Raw genomic sequence first — 18,251 nt, forward strand, 5'->3', positions numbered from 1 at the left:
GTCAAAATTTTAACAGTTATGGCAGGGAGAATTCCATGTATGTGTGCGTAGAAGAAAGTGTGCTGATGTCATGATAAGGGCATTGAGAGTGGCTGTCACTGCACTTTGTTCTTAGAGCATGAGGGCACTGAATTTGCTATAGAAATGGCTTCTGGTGAATTGTTGAGGTGACCTGCCCCAACAAGCAACAGGCAGGGGGGTAATGTACTAGCTTTTACAGTGTTTTGTTTCATGCACTGTGCCAAATTTGCTAAAACATTGTCTATTTTATACATGAGCAATCCAATGTCACCATTTTAGGATATAGAAATACAATGTAAATTTGTTGTGCACATCCTGATAAAAAAAAACAGAGTTTAGTGCCATGAAACATGAGTGGTCAAGGCTCTCTGAGCTCTAGGAGTTATTAGATTAGATACGATTAAATATACAAGCTTTTGAAGTCCACTGTAATCATAAAGGATTGGAGCAGTCAGACAGTCATGATGTTGATAACTTTTAAATGTATGATATTGTCTCATAAGAGGGTTCTGTTAAGAGTAAAAATAGCAAGCAAGGTGCTTCATTCTTGTGACAATTGGAGTTATTCTTACAGAATGAGCTGTCAAAAGTTCAAGTTAATGTGCTTTTTTTCCGAGTCTGTGAGTGAATCCCAGATTTGACCATTTATGTGGTAGCTACATGCATTGAGCTATACTGATCTTTACATGCAACAACTGTACAACAAAATGTGGTGCCGCCTGTTGTTCCAATAATTATTTTCCAAAAGTGTTCAGTTTACTTTTGCGAACTGAAACTTGATACTCTCTGGTGTGAGTTTTTATTCTTGGAAACATTTCATTTACCTGCGATGACATAATTATTTTGTGTTGCTACTAACATTATGTAGTGCTTTTTTGGATTGATGTGCAGGGCTCAAAATAATTTTTGGATACTGACCGGTCATGTTGACCGGCCAAATCAATTTTTGCTCGGTCATGTCTCGTTTTTGACCGGTCAAAATATTGAGTATTTACTTTGAAACAATAGCCTATTCTGCCAAAAATTTCGACCCATAAGCTAAAACACTCGTTGTTAAAGAGTATAAGGCTTAGGCTTTAATGTTTTGATCGCTAAAAGTGTCATTTTATTATGTTCGCTTTTTGAATTTCCATTTCTTCTGCGTTCTACTCTACATAAAATAAAATGCTCAGTAGCCGTAATGTTATGTTACTCTGCATAGTTTTACATTAGTTAACGACTTATGGGTCGAGGCGATCTTGGTTGTAAGCACTTTACTGGTCTTTATTACCGAACACTAAATAGTAATAGGACATATGCCCATGCTACAAGTGAGATAACTTTGCCTTTGCTCAGACTCGTTGTTCATCGAGCTTCCTAAAAGATACCCTCGTTTAAAAGTTCTCTTTCTTCAAGACTGCCAAGAGATTAGTGAGAAAGCCTACGTCACTTCGCATTTCAAAAATCATGGATCTCTCCAAGTTTTCAACGTCGCCTACAACAGAGAAGCCTGCTCTATGCGGTGCCTGATTGAGCTGCTGAAATATACTTACGGCAAAGTACTTTTAATCATAGATATCCGCAGAAGTAGCCTTACACAAGAAGACCGATAGAATTGGCGTGAAATACTTGAATGCCATGGCTTAGAATAAAAGATATCGAGAGTTATCGTTTCAATCTGTAGACGCCGGGCGCAGAGACTATTATTTTATTTTTATTTTGTACAGTACGAGCAAACGTTTACCGGAACTCTCTTCGACAATTAAGTAGCACCACGTCATAGGTGGTCAAATTGTCAGCACACATGGGACACGTTCAGTTGCGAAATAGGTACAATTGAAAGAAACATCGCTGACTTAACATTCAAAGCGTTTAATGATTTTATTGTTTTCTCATGATCTTGCTGGTGAAAAACACGCTACGAACTCGTACTTTCTAAAGGTGTATATAGTTTTTTAAATCCACTAATGAGTGCTATTTTTCTTGGCCCTCCCGACAATTGAAACTATAATAACAAATTCGCAGAGCGTGACCGTCTCATCTGTATTCTACAAATTTGTGACTGCAAGCTGCTATGATATTTTATGATTTTACTGTAAAATTTCAAGAAATACTGCAAATAATTTTTGTGTGTGTGTTATTTATTTGAAAGCCGTGTGCGTGACCGGTCAAAATGACCGCCGAACCAAAATTGTGTCCGGACAAATCGTCATTTTGGCCGGACATTGTCCGTTGACCGGCCGTTATTTTGAGCCCTGATGTGTATAAATTAGCAAAACTGCAATAGGGCTTGCCTTGTTATAAAGAGCATGTATTTGTTAGTTTACATTTTAAATATTTTTTTTTCTACTGCACAGCTTTTTTTTTAAATTGCATTTAATATTGTCCATTGTATGAAAAATGTTATTGTATTTAGGACAATTTCTTGTAATTTTTGTAATTTGGTTTGTACTGTCTGAGCAAACATGTACATGTATGTATAAAAGTACATGTACATGTATGTATAAAAGTAGTCCTGTTACAGAAAAAGTTGGCCCACTTTAATTTGAAAATTCTTAGACAATGCATCTAGGCATCAAGTTGAGAATTAATGAATACAGGCTTGCTACATGTAGCTTGGAAGTCAAGGTTAAGACAATTTTTGTTGTATATGTGGATTGAGTTGGGAGGAGTTCTACAGTTTAGCTTGTGCAGGGTTATTAACTTGTAAATCATGAAAGCACCTGCATATTTGCCCTGTCAATCGTGCCTCCAGTCTACAATTATACAACAGCTGGTTGTCGTCGTAAACCAATGAAAATCACCCATGTTTTTGTGGTCAATGTAAACATGTCAGTGGCATATTGTTTTTATGTAAAAATGTTAAGCAAATGTCCAAACATTATATAGTGATTCAAATTTGAATTTAAAAGCTTCTGTTTGGAAATCAAGAATATAGCTAAATTTATATATTAAAGCAGAGATTGATTTGGTTGTATATATTTAATCCTTTTCCAGGATTTTTTTCTTGTGAGGGATAATTTACAATTAAAAAAATATTATATTATTGATCTTTTGAAGGTGGTGACTTTTCTAAGATAACTTCTAGCTAAGATCAGATATATATGAATAATAATTACTTTTTAGGAAGCTAGTCAGAATCATTTGTTTTTGGTGTGAATGTTTGATTATTGCTGGCAGTTCTGTTGTTAATTAGCAGTTAAGTGTCAAGCTAACAACCTTTTATGTCTGTTTTACATTTTGAGTTGAACCTCATGAAAAAAGAATGTCAAATACTGTAAAATCTTGATTTCTTAAACCCTTGTTTTCTCTAAATTGCAATTTCTTGAACCAATTTCGCTTCTTTTGGATATTATCTACATGTATCTGTAATTTTTTTTCTAATTCCTTGAACCTCTTGAAGACTGATTTCTTGAAGCAATGCTTGTTTCCCCTGGAGATTTGAGAAATCAGGATTCTAATATATAGGAATAGTTAGTATAGTTAACTATAGAATAGTTATTGTGAAATATCACATAATATTCATTGAGTTTTATGTCATAATCAGAGTATAGTAGGCGTCACAGTAATAAAAACAAATCAATGTTTGTAAGCTCAAGCAGCTGTTGCCTTTGAAATTTATCTTGATTTTTGGGCATGGATGCTTTTTAAAAATTGCGTAGATACCCACTTACTTTGATTATCCTTTGTTCAAAAGCTACTGGAATTCCTGACAATTTCTGGAGGCATTTTTTCCAGAAAAATTATACAATCTTAAGACTATATCGAAAAAAAATATATTCAGGCATCCACCTGCCTACATATATAATAGTGGGTTTGGAAGAAACATGAAGTCAGCGATGACAGACCTGTCGGTCGCATTGAAATAAATTAAACAACATTGGTTCAAATACACACTGTACATTTAATATGTGTAATTATTTGCTGTACATGTAGGCATTGCCCAATCATTTCAAAACTTTACAGCTTCATGTATAATGTTCATGTAAAGACAAAGTTTTCTGACTAGTAATTCAATCCGTTGAGTGAGACCTTAAGCTACTGTATTTAGTGTACTTTATTCCCAGCTTTTGCCGATTCATGGCATCATCACCAAATTTTTCTGTAGAAAGTACATTCAGAAATTATTGCTTTTTTACTACAACGAAGTAAAAAGTATGTTACTTTGTAAATTATTTGCAGTCCTTTGAAGGGATATATATGCAGATAACATTATAAATTAAATTTGGACTAATTTTATAACTGTATGCCTGATAGTATTGTGTATGATTTGAATTGGGGCATTATGCAGATTGCACAGATTTACAAAATTTGGAATTTATTTATTGGTCTTTTTATGTTGGGGACATTGTAAAACAACCGCTACGAGGGCTTATTTTAGTGCAGATTCATTGGTATCAATTTTAATATCTTTTTCAGATCCCAGTTGTTCAAAGGGTGGATAATGCTATCCACCTGATAAAACACTATCAAGTGGATAAAGAAGTTAGCTTTTTAACAAAATTCTACTGGATGGTGTTTTGTCCAGTGAATAGCATAATCTATGCTGTGACTGACTGCACCCGGTATTTAAACTTTTAAGTGGGAGTCAGTGGGGTGTTGACAAAACAAATGATTATGGCGGATTGGAGAAACAGTATGATGTGGACTGCATGTCTTGATGCATCTGAATATTGGCGCAGCCAGGGCTAAAAGAGAATTCTGGCTAGCCCTTTGGAAAAGCAGATCTCAAATTTCTGCTTGCCCAGGGCAGTTGTATGTTTGTTTTAATTTACTTTTCAGTATGATGTAGTTGCAGATGACTTGCCTGCACCCTTGCCATCAGGCAAGTGAGCATGCAAAGTCACTTGCTTGGAAGAAAAATCTGCTTGGCCCAGATGACCGGACAGCCCTTTATTGAGCCCTGTACTACACAAACAGTCGCCCATTTTAAGTGTCTCAACCATAGCCATTACCCACAGTCTATACATATTGAGGGTCAGAAACCTGAACTGAAGTGGTACATTTAGGTTTTTTTTTGATGTAGATTTTCAGTACATCTGAAGTCGACAATGTCTAAGTAACTAAGGACGAGCTGATAATTAGTTGAAATATATTCATTAGACTAAGACTTAAATGGATAACACAATTACTGGAAAACCAGTAGTTTTCATTAATGTTTATATAATTATGTAATTTATAAACTCAGTGGAAGTATTAAAAATAATAATTTGCATGCTGATAAATATGGCTTTATTTGCTACTAACTATGCTAGTTATGATCATGAATTGTAACAATTACATGCAACACTATTATTGACCCAAGGTTTGAGGCTGGTTTGAGGCTACCCTGTACATAACACCAATTAGACTTCACCCTCCTGATTTTACTAAGTTCATTGACCCAGCCCAGGGGGGTGGGCACAGTGGTCATATGGAGAAAAATAGACTGATTTTACAAGTACATGTATGTGCTAAAACAGGTGCTTTTGCATGCTTCTTTAAAGAATCAACAATGCCATTGACTTTTTTTTATATAATTTTTACGCCCATTGGGTTGTAACCTAGTGAACTCAAGCAAACCTGTTCAAACAGACAGTGTTTTTTTCAAGGCATCTTGGTAGCACATAGCTCTGTTGAAGTTTTAACACAGACACATGTAGTGATGGATTGTCTTTGTTCAGCAGTAGTTATAATTATGCACTTGTTTATTTTGAAGTGCTGGCATGGTTTCTGTTCACGGGTGGTTGCCCTGTTTATTATACCTGTGTTGGTTTGACATGTACTTATTTTCACTAATCAGATTGAAAGGACCTGAAGTTGCAAACAAGGACACAGGCTTCTAGTTATTAAATCTTAATGGCCTGTCTAGAACCTGGTTCAATACTTGAAACCCATGTGCAGTGAAAATAAATGTCACTAATAACACCTAAAGCTCTGCTCTCTTTAAAGTGATATACCCCTAGGAGTAATCCTTGAATAAACCTTAAATGTTTTTAGTATAAGGATTAGCTAGTAGGATAAATCTTGTCAGAAACTAAAATTTAAAATGTTAAATAATTAATGATTGAAACTCTAAACATAAAATTTTTAAACCTAACCAAGTGTTCTCATTACTCTGTTAGCTCTATCCCAAACTTCATAACACAGTGGTGTTTTAACAAGTTTTGGTTACACTGAAGACTTGCGACTCTGTGGTAATTTTGGAAACTCTTGCTACAGTATGGGGGATTTCCCTCTGAATGGTTTGGGCGACTTCTCTGGCAAAGCTATGACTGACTTGGATGACGGGCTTTTCTATGGAACAGCAACGGCCCAGAGTCAACCGCTGGATAACCAACTCCTCACCCAGAACAGTAATAGACCTTTTCTTTTGACATTTTAGTCTTGATTAATTTCAGCTTTTTAATATTAACTTTAAAGTTCTTGAATGGTACTATAAAGTAAACTGCAGTTAAGAGCTGCATTTAAACTTGTTAACCTAAATACATTCAAATGAAAGTCAATACGTTGTTTTGTTTGTGTAAAAACATGCTATCAAAAAAGTGCAATTATTTTGAAATTAACCTGACTTTTTTGCACGTAGATGTGTGATCTAAATCTAAATGGGAGTTAAGTTTATAAGGATGTGTAATTTAATTTTTTTAAATTAAATTTCAGTTGGTAAAGTCTCGATAAAATTTGGGCAGGAGTCTAGTTAAGTAGGTGGAATGAACTGTGTTAACAGTTTACTGACAACAGTTGACTTAACATGTATCTTGTAGACAAAAGTTCTCATAATCATAAACATAACATTAAACATGATAAGTGGAGGTGTGGTAAAAAAGTGCTTCAAAAAGTTATAAACATTTTTATGCATTTTCTTTGTTAGAATAATAATTGTATCTCTTACATGTGTTATCATTAACCTTAAAAGCGTGATGTTATTGTGCACCTTGTAAATTTGTCTAAATTGTCAAACACCAGGCTGCATTCACATGTATTTAACAAGTAATTTATTTCTGTAGTTTACTTTTTGTGCACAATTACAACTGTCTGTTCATTGGAACTAAAACAGTGGTGTTCTTTGCGGCTTTTGTTTTTGGTTATGGTTTTGAAGAGGAGTGATATGCTTGACATGATCACTCGGTAGGAGGAAAATGGTTGGCATGGAGGCCAAGAGGGCCTTTGTTTCAAATAAAATAGCCGGCCCAGAGGGAAGCAGCTTCATTCAAGGATCAGAGAACAGTTTTATTCAAGAGTGTGAATTGAGTTCTGTGGGATGTATTTATTCAGTGGAGGTACATGCGAGCCACATGTGGATGTCTGCTTGTGTTCCTTAGAAGACAAGTGTTGAATGGGGCTTAAAGACAATAGGCTTGCTTGTGGCTTTTGAATTATTTAGCTCCATTAATGAAACAGTGGAAACAAAGACCATGTGTTATTTTCTGTGGCTAGCCTTTTATTTTGACTCTGTTGAAATGCAAGATTAAGGTTTGATTTCCAAAGTTACAAAGTTACAGTTGAGACAGGTAGACAAGAGTTATATGAGCTCTTTATAATTTTTTGGCCCAGTTTCTTTGGTGTCAGTTCATTTTACTTTGAAAATTTCAGCTTTATTCAAACATGTTTGGCTGGCTTTGGATGCATAATTTTTCATGGGTTGTGAACTCTTAAAATTTCATGCAAATTTGCACTGAGTGTCAAGGTTGATTTGTTGAGGCTTGCAAGCTAATTTGTATAGTAAATTCATCTGGTACATGCACCCACTAATTTCAAGATTGAAAACTGATGGATTCTTGAGTGGCTTTAACATTTTTGTGATGTCTTAATTGATGTTAATAAGGTGATGCTAGCTTTGAATTATTTTACTAGTGAGTCATATATTTTGCTATTAATAGTCTGTTAAAAGATTGTTCCTGTCGGCTTTCATGCTGCTTTGAAATTTAAACTGGAAGATTTTGCAATAGCATCACTGACCATCAAAATGCTTTACAGAGTTGTAGTTCTTATGAAAGTTGTCTTTAAAATAAGTTCGTTTTCTTTGATTATAATGGTCATACACTTTAGATAGGTGTTTAATTGCACCTTACAATGAAGTTCTTTTGTAAGTTGAGTTTATCTATCTAATTATATGGCCACGAGAGGGGAAGTGTTGTTTATAGGAATGAAAAGAATTACTTTGGGCCAAGCTGTTATACATTGCTTTCTATGGGTCTGTTGTACAGCTGTATGATGCATTGTTCATTTTTTTGGCTAGAAGTTTAGTTCTCTTCTGAACATGTGCTTGCATAAATTAACTACTTTGTTTAGAAATCCCTGTTTTTTGAACTCTTGATTTCTCAAGCCTCCCGACGACTCAACTCAGCTCCACTCATTCAAACACTGCAGTTTTACTTTTGATTTTACTGCCAATTTCTTGAATCCAATCTTCCTTTCATTGGAGGTTTAAAAAGCCAGGATTCCAGGCATAATTTATGTGAATGCAGCGAAGTTTAACTTGCAAGATGCTTCTTATTCTCAAATTTAAGACTTATGATTTGCTCATGCTTTGATTTTCATTTAGTTCTTAGAATTTCGTAGAACACTCGTTTTCAGTTGATTACCGTAGTTGTTCCTTTCGCTTTCTCATGTCTGTTTGAAAATGTACAGTCACATACTATTTCAAGAAATACTGGAAAGTTCTGAAAGTTAAGACCATTGTTATTTTTGGCAAGCTTTTTATTGCAACTATTGGTGGTTTTCTACTTTTGGGAAGCTACAACATGTACCATATTTCAGCTGATCCATTGTAATAAAATACAATGTTTTTCAATATACATGTATAGAGAGCTGAAAAGGATAAATCTTGTTGGGATGAAAAGAGTTTAAGTTACATCAAAACAGTAAATAAATGTAAGTGTGTTATTTGGAAGAAGGGCTACCTAAAAGACAGGATCATTCAAGCTGGTGTAGCTTCTCATAAACAAGTCATGTTGCATTTGAAGTTACAACATTTGAGGGTCATCGCTTTGGATATTTGTTACTTCATGGATCATACACATATATCCAGGGTTTTTTATTTTATTTTATTTTTTTAAAATTGAATTCCAACTTGCTTTTTGGAGAGGTTGCTTGGCTGCTGCAGTTGACTTGCTTAGGCCCTTACCTATCACAGAGATGTGCATATTCAAATGAAATCTCTGATATCAACTGCCTTTTTTATGTTAATTATTACATTGCTCCTTATGGTGCCTTGAATTCTTTCTACATTACTTATGTTCTATTTGTTTGTAAGGCAATTACAGGTATATATTCTAAAATTCAGCAAACAAGTTTCACAGTAGAAAGACATCTGGTTTTGTGGTGTATTAGAAACCATAAACCCATAGATGCCAAGTCCCACGCTTTTGGCGTGAGACTCACTCTTTTTGACCCAATCTCACGCAACCACGCCATTCAGACAAAATATCACGCTTTTTTAAAATTCTACAACTTGAGGAAAAAGTCTTATTAATTTAAATAAAGAGATATACTTTCAGCTGTACTTTGGTAGAGATGAACGCTAATCGAGTAGGGAAGTGTTTAAAAACAGCAAACACTGGCCGAAAATGAAGGAAATTGCTTCTCTGCAACTTACATTTTTAAAAATTTTCTGGGGGAATATACCCCCCACACCACCTTAGAAGTTACCCCCTCTGGGTCTCACTAATGCTCCTTCGGTGTAATTCAATTTCTCACTCCAAACCAACCAAAAAACTTGGCATCTATGTAAACCAAAGGCCAATAGTACAAGTCTAAAAGTGTCTGCAATAATTACTCTTTGTAGGTGCTGGAATGAGCCTGAGTATGGAGCGGCATATTCAACAAACCAATGAAAGATTGCAATGCATAAAACAGCACCTCTCATCTCCACAAGGGTTCCAGACGTCGGCAAGAGAACTCCTGGAGTGGTGTGGGGATGTGCGTGCTTTTCAACGAGCATTTGAAGGCAACTTGATGGGATGTCTCACGGTACTTACTTACAGCTTTCTAGACATTTTACAGGGTGTTCATTAGGCATCGGAGATCTAGAGAATTCTCCAGCTACTACGTAGAATTCTCCGGCTAAATTTCAAAGGCTTGTACCTATTTTTTTATTAAGATGCGGAACCTTTAAAAATCATCCTCCAGTTACTTTACTCTTTTCTCCTCCTATTACAATTCTTAATGAAAACCCTGTTTTAAGATTCAGATGCAATTTCTTGATTTCATGAAATGTATGGCTTTAGGACAATCTGTGCAGATTTTCTTTTATAACACGGTTTATTTTGTTTAGGTTGTGAGCCAAGTTGCAGCAAATCCTGGGTATGACTTAGACTTAGGTATGTGTGATATTTTTTGTTTTATTCAGGGCTCAAAATTAAATTTTTGATGTACTTGTTCATTGTCCAGGTAATTAAAATATTTTAATTTGTCCATAATACTAGTTTTACAAGCCAGTTGCAGTTCTTTCTGTTCCACAGTTTTGATCCTTATTAGGTGTACTTGGTACAGCAAATTAAACAACAATTACCATAAAATCTTGGAGTTACATTCTAAACACCATTGGTCTCAATTTAAATTGGCAATCTTACTAACTTCATCATGCTCTTCTGGCATCGCTTTCATTCCACGACCATAGGTTTTGCAAAGGGTCCATTCCCAAAAGTACATGTAATAAACATTTCAGTTCATCTAACCAACTGTTGAGGATAAAGGAAATTCAACAGGAAGGGAATTCATACTTGTAGTGTTGAACTGCTGCCGATGTGCTTAGAGTTGCTTGTGATGTTCAACAAATTATTCATGGAAAGCTTAAACGAGATTTTATATTTATCTTCTTGTAGAGTAATATAGAAGGCTATTTTTGGTCATGGTGTCCTTTGAACAATATTTAATTTTTGATGTTTTTTTCAATTTCGTAGGTTACAGACTTTTAGCAGTTTGTGCTGCACATAGAGATAAGTTCTCAACAAAGTCAGCAAGTACGTATCTTGATCATTTTTTAATTCCTCCCATCCCTTCATGTCTTGATTTTTTTTTTATTTAATTTGATGTAGGGAGGGGGTGGGGGGGGGGGGGTGATAGCCTTGTTAATGTGTCTAGTACATTGTTTACTTAATGCAAATAAGATCACAAGTTGATTGTCCAAACCTGACTAACCTAAGTGTCCTTGAAAGCAGAGATGAAATTTGGAGCTTTGAATTTTCCTTTTGCTTTCTTAACAAGATTTACAAGCTGTATTTACTATGCCCAGGACCCAGTTTTACAACATGTAGCTTACGGTTACACCAGTACAGTAAAGTTATGACATGTTCCCTGCATGCTTTCATGATGTACTTGCAATAGTTCGCATAGGTTTCATTTGTATCTTTACTTGCATGGTAGCCAAGGGAGTGAAATACATGTAGAAGTTCCCCTAGTGATTGATTATGGTTTCACAGTCTGGTTGTCAGTGAACAAAGGTCATTATCAATGATTGGGCTAGTGGGTTTACAAAACAGCCCTGCCTACCATTAAAAACTAGAATGCAAGCAATTTTGTTAGTGTAAAACAGGCTTTGTGAAAAAAAAAGTCAAGAGCTGTCTGTATAATTATCACGCCATGGTATTATGTTCGTGTATTTTGTTGTGAAATATTTTGTGTGTGTAGTATTGTTAAGGTGACTAAGCCATTAAAAGCATAATAATTATGTTGAGTGCCCTAACACAAAACATTAACAACTGCTCTCATGCAAGTGAACTTTGAGTAACAAGACGAGCAAAACAACCCAATACACAGTGTATTGATAATCTTGAAAATTTCAATAACATTTTATAATGAATTGATTAATTTTTGTTTGAATTTAAATGGATCAAAGTGCATGTTCCTGACAAAAAATAAAAGAAAAACTATTCAGATGAACACTTAATTAACCAGAAATGGCATTATTTATATTTGCCCTGGAAAAATTCTTAACCTAATATTGATAGATAATATTGATTCTGTGCTTTTCACAGCTATGTTGGGTGTGTGGTGTGAAGATCTTGGCAGACTTCTGTTACTACGACACCAAAAGCAAAGAAATGTTGATACACAGAAGACGACAGGCTACCCCACAGGGCCGGCTAACAAGCTAACTCAAATGAATCAGTTGAATCAGATGAATCAGTTAAATCAACTCACAAACAAGTATGTCACTTATTAGATACGTAGATATAACTTTTAAAGTGTTTTCTGTGAAGCGTCGGTAGTGTTACATGTAGATTGATCATGCATAAATTTAGAAATATAACTGCATTTTTTTGGACTTCACAGTGCTTTATGCTCATTCTTTCGCTTGTTCGAGCAGTTTAAACAAGTTGCTGTGAAATTGATTTGTTTTTCTTGTAAAATAGATGCAATCAAACCGGCATTAACCACATATTTAAAGTTAGCTTAAGTCATTACCATAACACATGATTAGGCTGAATTCACTTACACAAATAGAACTTGTGAACAAATACTCTGCCCCTATCACACATGAAACACTTTTCACAACAATGGTAATTTGCAGACATCGATTGAGTTCAGTTTATTAGTAGAGTGAACTACTACCATAGCTTCTTGTGAGTTTACTGCATCAGGCTAACGAAATTCAAATTATTGCACCATGTCATGATCTAAATAATATTAGTTAATATACACCATAGCCTTACAGGTTGGTTCCCCTGTATCTGACATCATTGCACAAATCTCAATTTATGTAAAACCTGACCCCTAAAAAACTTTCCTTACAGATGGTAAATTATAAATCTTTGTGTACAATGTATATTTAATGTCAATGCTGTATGTTGTTTTGGAGATGAATTGTTTTGAAATTCATGGCAGCCAAGCGCTTGCGTGTGTTTGCTTAGTGTCACACAACCAATATTTTCAAGCTTTTTTAAACTTTCAGATATGATAAAAATTTCAAAGTTATATCTAGAGAGTTCTGAAGTGAAAAATGATGATATTGATGGAAAATCTAAATTACTTGTTTTCTGGGATATTCTTTGTCTGTTAACATAAAGGACACTGTTTCTACATCATGTAGACTTAACGTTTGAAAAAACTGTTTCTAAGTTCATGCACTGTTAATTATAAATTATTTTGTGTTGTCCATGTAAGCCAGCCAACAAATTGCCTTATATTGACTTAGATATTAAATTCGTTTAAGTTTTCTGTTATGATATTGTGAAAGTAAATTCATTGAGCATTCTATTTCCTTTCAAACTCTTGTTTTATTGAGTTGCACTGTGACAACAGTTCTGTCAGAAATACCTCATATTTCCCTTGCCGTCTTTGCATTTACTACATGTGGAAAGTTGTCTGAAGCACTTGACACAAGGTTTTTTGCCATATTGATATTCAACAACTTTCCTGACAAGTGATATGTTATTTTACAGCGATGCATCAACTGTCATGTGGCCACAGACTACACAGGGTCATGGTCAACAGCAGCCTTCCTTGTCTGTCGTGACAACGGTGTGGGGTGTCACGTCATCTATGACAAATGGAACCGCCAACATGTCGCATGACCCTACCAATCCAGGCGTTCCAACTACGAACACTGTCAACTCTGTGGGACATCCATATCTCTCAACCTCTGCAAATCCTAAACAATATGCACAGTCAGGTAAAGAAAGGAAAAATTGAATTAATTTTTCTGGTACAGTCGAACCTCTCCTTACAGACACCCTCATAATGTGGATACCTCTGTGTTATGAATAGTTCACTTGTTTGCAGAGAAATCAGAATTCATAGAATTCATGTAATCTCTACCTCTATAATACAGACATAAATACAGACACTCAACTCTGTCCCTTTGGTGTCTGTATAAAAGAGGTTTGACTGTACATCTTTTAAATGGTACACAATTCAAGGCTGTACAATACGAATGTAGTGAATTTGCTATCGCTGACCCTATCTTGAAGGTTGTTTTAAAGTGCCGGTATGTGTCAGTGTTCAAGTAATCATGATTTTCCTCATTCAATTTGGAATTAACATGCACTTGTAAATTTAGACTGACAACCGCTTATGCATTCAATTTGTTTTCCTTTGAACCATTCAATCAGTGCGCACTCAGTCTGAAATCATCTGAAGAGTTAAAAAGCAGCCGTGTTTATAATAACAGGTTTCCTGGTAAGCAGTGTTAAATAGCTTACTAACTAGTGTCCATCGTTTTAAAAATATATTCTTGGTGGTTGATGTCTTACAGGAGGCTATCCAGCAAGACCAGGGAGTAGGCTACCTCAAGAAACGACTCCTACTGTAGCAGCACAGAACTACATGCAGAGGCAAAACAGTTACCCTGCTGCTGCAAACACGCCCAGTGTACCTCCAGCAAGTAACCATTATTACTCCCAGCAGAACTCTGTTCCACCCAATGCATCTCCCTTTCCGCAACCAACTGCCAATCCAGCAGCAGCTGCAGCAGCGGCTGCAGTCGCAGCAGCTGCGGCTACAGCAACAGCGACTGCCACTGCGACAGCTACTGCTGCCCTTCAGGATCAGCAACAAATTGGTAAGTATTTTCAGTGGTTGGCTAAACAAAGACAATATTAATGATGCTTAGCAAGCAACTACATCCTGTACTATAAATTGAAACAAATCGTTGGATCAACCTTGTAAAATGTACTGGAAAAATGCGTGTATAAGCTGCACTTGTAGATAAGCAGCGTATACACAAGTCTGTATGGTACTCTTTCTTTAAGTGCTCAATTTAAGATTCTTCTTGGATTTTTTTTCTTCAGGAGACTATGGATTCCCTCCAGGACAAACCCAATATCCTCCCAATCAAGCCAGTCACCCACAACATCCACCACCCCCGTACCAGCGCAGCAATAGCTTTCCTCAATATCCACAGTCGTTCTCGCAACAGCAGCAACAACAACAACCTGGTACCCAACAGGGAATGCAAAAACCCAATTCCAACATGAGCAGGGCGCAATATCTGCAGGAGTTCATGCTGAGAAAACAGCAACAGCAGCAACAACAGCAAATGCAGCAGCAACAACAACAGCAAATGCAGCAACATTATAAGCAACAATACCCTGGACAATATGGGGTAAGGTGCATTGTTTATTGTGGGTGGTCAGTCACTTGTCTGGCAGCCAGAATACGCATGTGTTGCTTTTCTTTTTGTTTTGTATTTTGTGAAACTTCTAATTTGCAGGGCTGCAAATAATTCTTTTTCACTTAAAAGGACATATGTCCTACTAAGACACCATCTTGGTCGAACAAAACAAAATTGTGGTCCAACAGATATTAATCATTGTTGCCCATAAAATGATTTAGTTAGTTAGTTAGTTAGTTAGTTCTCTAACTAAAAAAACTAACTGTTAATCATTTTCGTAAAATGATTTACAATCAAAAAATTGTCTGGACATGATGTCCGACCACACTTGGGATTTCGTCGGACATGAGCAAATTTTGGTTGGTTGATGTCCGATGACCGACTGTTATTTGCAGCCCTGTGGGCTCATTTGTTAGTAGTCCATGTTTAACTTATGAGATTATCCCTTAACTGCTCATCACCAGATCGGCAACTTATCCTTAAATTGTAGCTGCCATGCCAAATTTTTTTTATGATAAAATAATGTTTTCATATTAATAATAATAATAATAATGATAATAATACAACTATCCTGCTCAATCTTGCAGAAAATTTTCTGACTTAAGCATACTTGGCTTGTGTCTAGGCGGCTAAGTATCAAGCAATATCCTGCACAATTTCCCAGGATAATCGCTCAATAATTATACACTTGAGTGAAACTACTCCTAAATTCATAGCTTTCTTTCTCCTCTTTTGTTTTAGCAACAGGGTGGCTATCAAATGCCTTCATCGTATCCAGCACAGAGTGGCTACCAACAACAGCCAACACCACCCCCTCCCTATACACCTAGCATGAGCCCCATGTCGCAGATCAACCAACAAATGGGACACATGATGCAAGCAAATCAAGTCAACCAATCAATGGGTCAGATGAACCAACCTGTAGGACCACAGGTGGGTCAGATGCCACCCATGGGACCAGTGAACCAGATGTCTCAATTGAGCCCCATGGGCCAAATACCTCAAGTACCGCAGCCACCTCAGGTCACTCCAATGGCGCAGATGCCCCAACCAGGAATGTATGGCTCTCATATGCCACAGCAAGGACCACGCCCCATGGCGAGACGACGCAAAAGTACACTTCAATACCAGAACTCTCCAACATTGGCAAATGCCCTATCTCCACCGGTCACGCCAGGAGCTATACCTAGCCCATACATGAGTATTACTGATGCCAGCGGTAATCCTTCAAACTGTTATGACATTAAACCCCAAGTTGTTCCTAACACTTCCTCGCCACAGGGCTACGAGGACATCAAGCCTCCGAGGTTAAATAGTAAGTAGGCAGTCATTTGTAGGGAGGCTTGGTGGTGGATAAGTTGTGCTTCTTAAAGCTTTGCTTCTTTGGTAGATAAGGGTGTTTCATCACCTGTGTTTAAACAGAAAAGCCCTTAAACATGAGCTGAAAGCTAAAGGCCATAACATAAAGTAATCAAAAGTTTAGACCCATTTTATAAATTGAGAAAAAATCTTGGTATTACAACATTACAATAACTGTAATTTACATAATATTGTGGCTTAATATTGGCAGTTATGTGGTTTGTTCAGTATTGCATGCTCTCATGTAACTTATGATTATTCTAGTCAAAACAATTTGTTTTTTATGTTATCTATCAAAGTCTATTCTGATAGCAGCTTACAAAACAGACACGTAGAGCTAAGATAATCCCCAATTCTGTATCTAGACAGTGTACATGTAATCTTGTTTTGGTGGTTAATGCACTTAATAAATTTAGTAATTATTTATTTGCCAGACACTGATCTTATTTATGTCTTTATTTTCTATCAGGTGAAAATGATGTGATTAGATTAACTTTCCCTGTGCGAGATGGCATAGTCCTTGCTCCATTCAGACTGGAGCACAATTTAGCTGTCAGCAACCATGTGTTCCATCTTAGAGACTCTGTTCATCAGACGCTCATGATGAGGTACAATTATTTTTTTGATTTTGTAACATCAAAGTCGGTTGCACGGCAAGCCTTATGGAATAGCCCAGAAATTTTTCTGCCAGTCTAAATTACGCAGTGGACTTTTTTTAATCTCTTACCTGACGGGCAAGTTACAGTTTTAAACATTAAAGTTGACAGATGATTTTAAGGCCAACAAGAAGGTCCCCAGGTTAACTCACTATCATTTGACTCTAAATTGACTAACAGGCAACCTGAAAAGTCAATTTTCTTTGTACAATGTGCAGTTGACAAAGAAGTACGGGTTCAAGTTCAAAACATTTACTTAAGAAGTACAAGTAGTTGCTAGGATATGGCAGGCACTAGGATGTGTGAAAGATGTTGGTTGCCGCATAAGTAAATACAGGAGTTGGTTTTCCCTAGAAACTGTGTACTGTACTAATGTTGGTGTTATTTTTTGCAGACCTGATCTTGAACTTCAATTTAAATGTTATCATCATGAGGATAAACAGATGTACACCAACTGGCCAGCATCAGTCACTGTCAGCGTTAATGCTAATCCCCTTATTATTGAAAGGGTAAGTTGAAATGATTGTTTATCGAGCTGACAGTACATGTAAATTCATCACTTGCCTGGTTTGTTACAATATCCCTTTTTTTTAATATTCATGTGTAGGACCCCAGAGTTAACCCTAAAATATTGACATTTTCAAGAGTGTTGGAACATCCTAACAAACAAAATGAGTACCATAGTTAGGTTTGGTATTTATACCTAATCTACCTTTGGTACCTTCGCGGCATATCAGGCGTGAGATGCGAGCGAGACGGAAGCGTACCAAAAAGGTAGATTGTATTCCCAAATCAGCCTCGGTTTATTTCGCTCTGTAGCATGCTTGCAAGGTAAATTTATGCCCTCCGTTCCTCCTCTCTCCTTGATTCATTCTTAAAATCCAACTAAAGGAAAAATTTGAAATTCCACTCCATTTCATCTGAATTCTCAGTACTTGTCGCACACGCGCTGCGAGCGCGCATATTTGGGGTTTCTCCGACCACTAAACACCGCTAATTAAATAAGGAAGTTCTGTTTTATTGGTAAAACGCCTTTCAAACGACAGAAAAACTACTTACATCAAAGTGACCGTGATATGGTGGCATATCAGGTCAGTGACTTGATATCGTAGGATATCGCGCTTCTGATTGCTACTTGCGAATTTGGGTACGGTAATAGCTCAATATTATATCTGGACTTGTTTTCTGCAACTGTAATATTA

The 18,251-nt window shown here is 36.3% G+C and overlaps 1 protein-coding gene across 8 annotated transcripts in view; it reads left to right on the forward strand.

The window, feature by feature from the left end:
- Window positions 1-18,251, forward strand: part of LOC144643837 (zinc finger MIZ domain-containing protein 1-like) — a 43,548-nt gene that overhangs the window by 19,117 nt on the left and 6,180 nt on the right. For 4 of the 8 annotated variants that reach the window (XM_078503213.1, XM_078503211.1, XM_078503212.1 and 1 more), the window contains 10 exons: window positions 9,767-9,951; window positions 10,256-10,301; window positions 10,884-10,943; window positions 11,958-12,129; window positions 13,365-13,594; window positions 14,177-14,482; window positions 14,712-15,025; window positions 15,776-16,349; window positions 16,863-17,001; window positions 17,444-17,558. In XM_078503213.1, the coding sequence (XP_078359339.1) occupies window positions 9,767-9,951; window positions 10,256-10,301; window positions 10,884-10,943; window positions 11,958-12,129; window positions 13,365-13,594; window positions 14,177-14,482; window positions 14,712-15,025; window positions 15,776-16,349; window positions 16,863-17,001; window positions 17,444-17,558 (2,141 nt within the window). Of the gene's footprint in view, window positions 1-6,104; window positions 6,336-9,766; window positions 9,952-10,255; window positions 10,302-10,883; window positions 10,944-11,957; window positions 12,130-13,364; window positions 13,595-14,176; window positions 14,483-14,711; window positions 15,026-15,775; window positions 16,350-16,862; window positions 17,002-17,443; window positions 17,559-18,251 lie in introns of all 8 variants that reach the window. The other 4 variants (XM_078503209.1, XM_078503210.1, XM_078503208.1 and 1 more) reach the window with 2 other exon arrangements.

The sequence above is a fragment of the Oculina patagonica genome, chromosome 2 (genome assembly GCF_052425735.1).
Source record: "Oculina patagonica isolate OP01 chromosome 2, crgOcupat, whole genome shotgun sequence".
Classification (NCBI taxonomy): Eukaryota; Metazoa; Cnidaria; class Anthozoa; order Scleractinia; family Oculinidae; genus Oculina; species Oculina patagonica.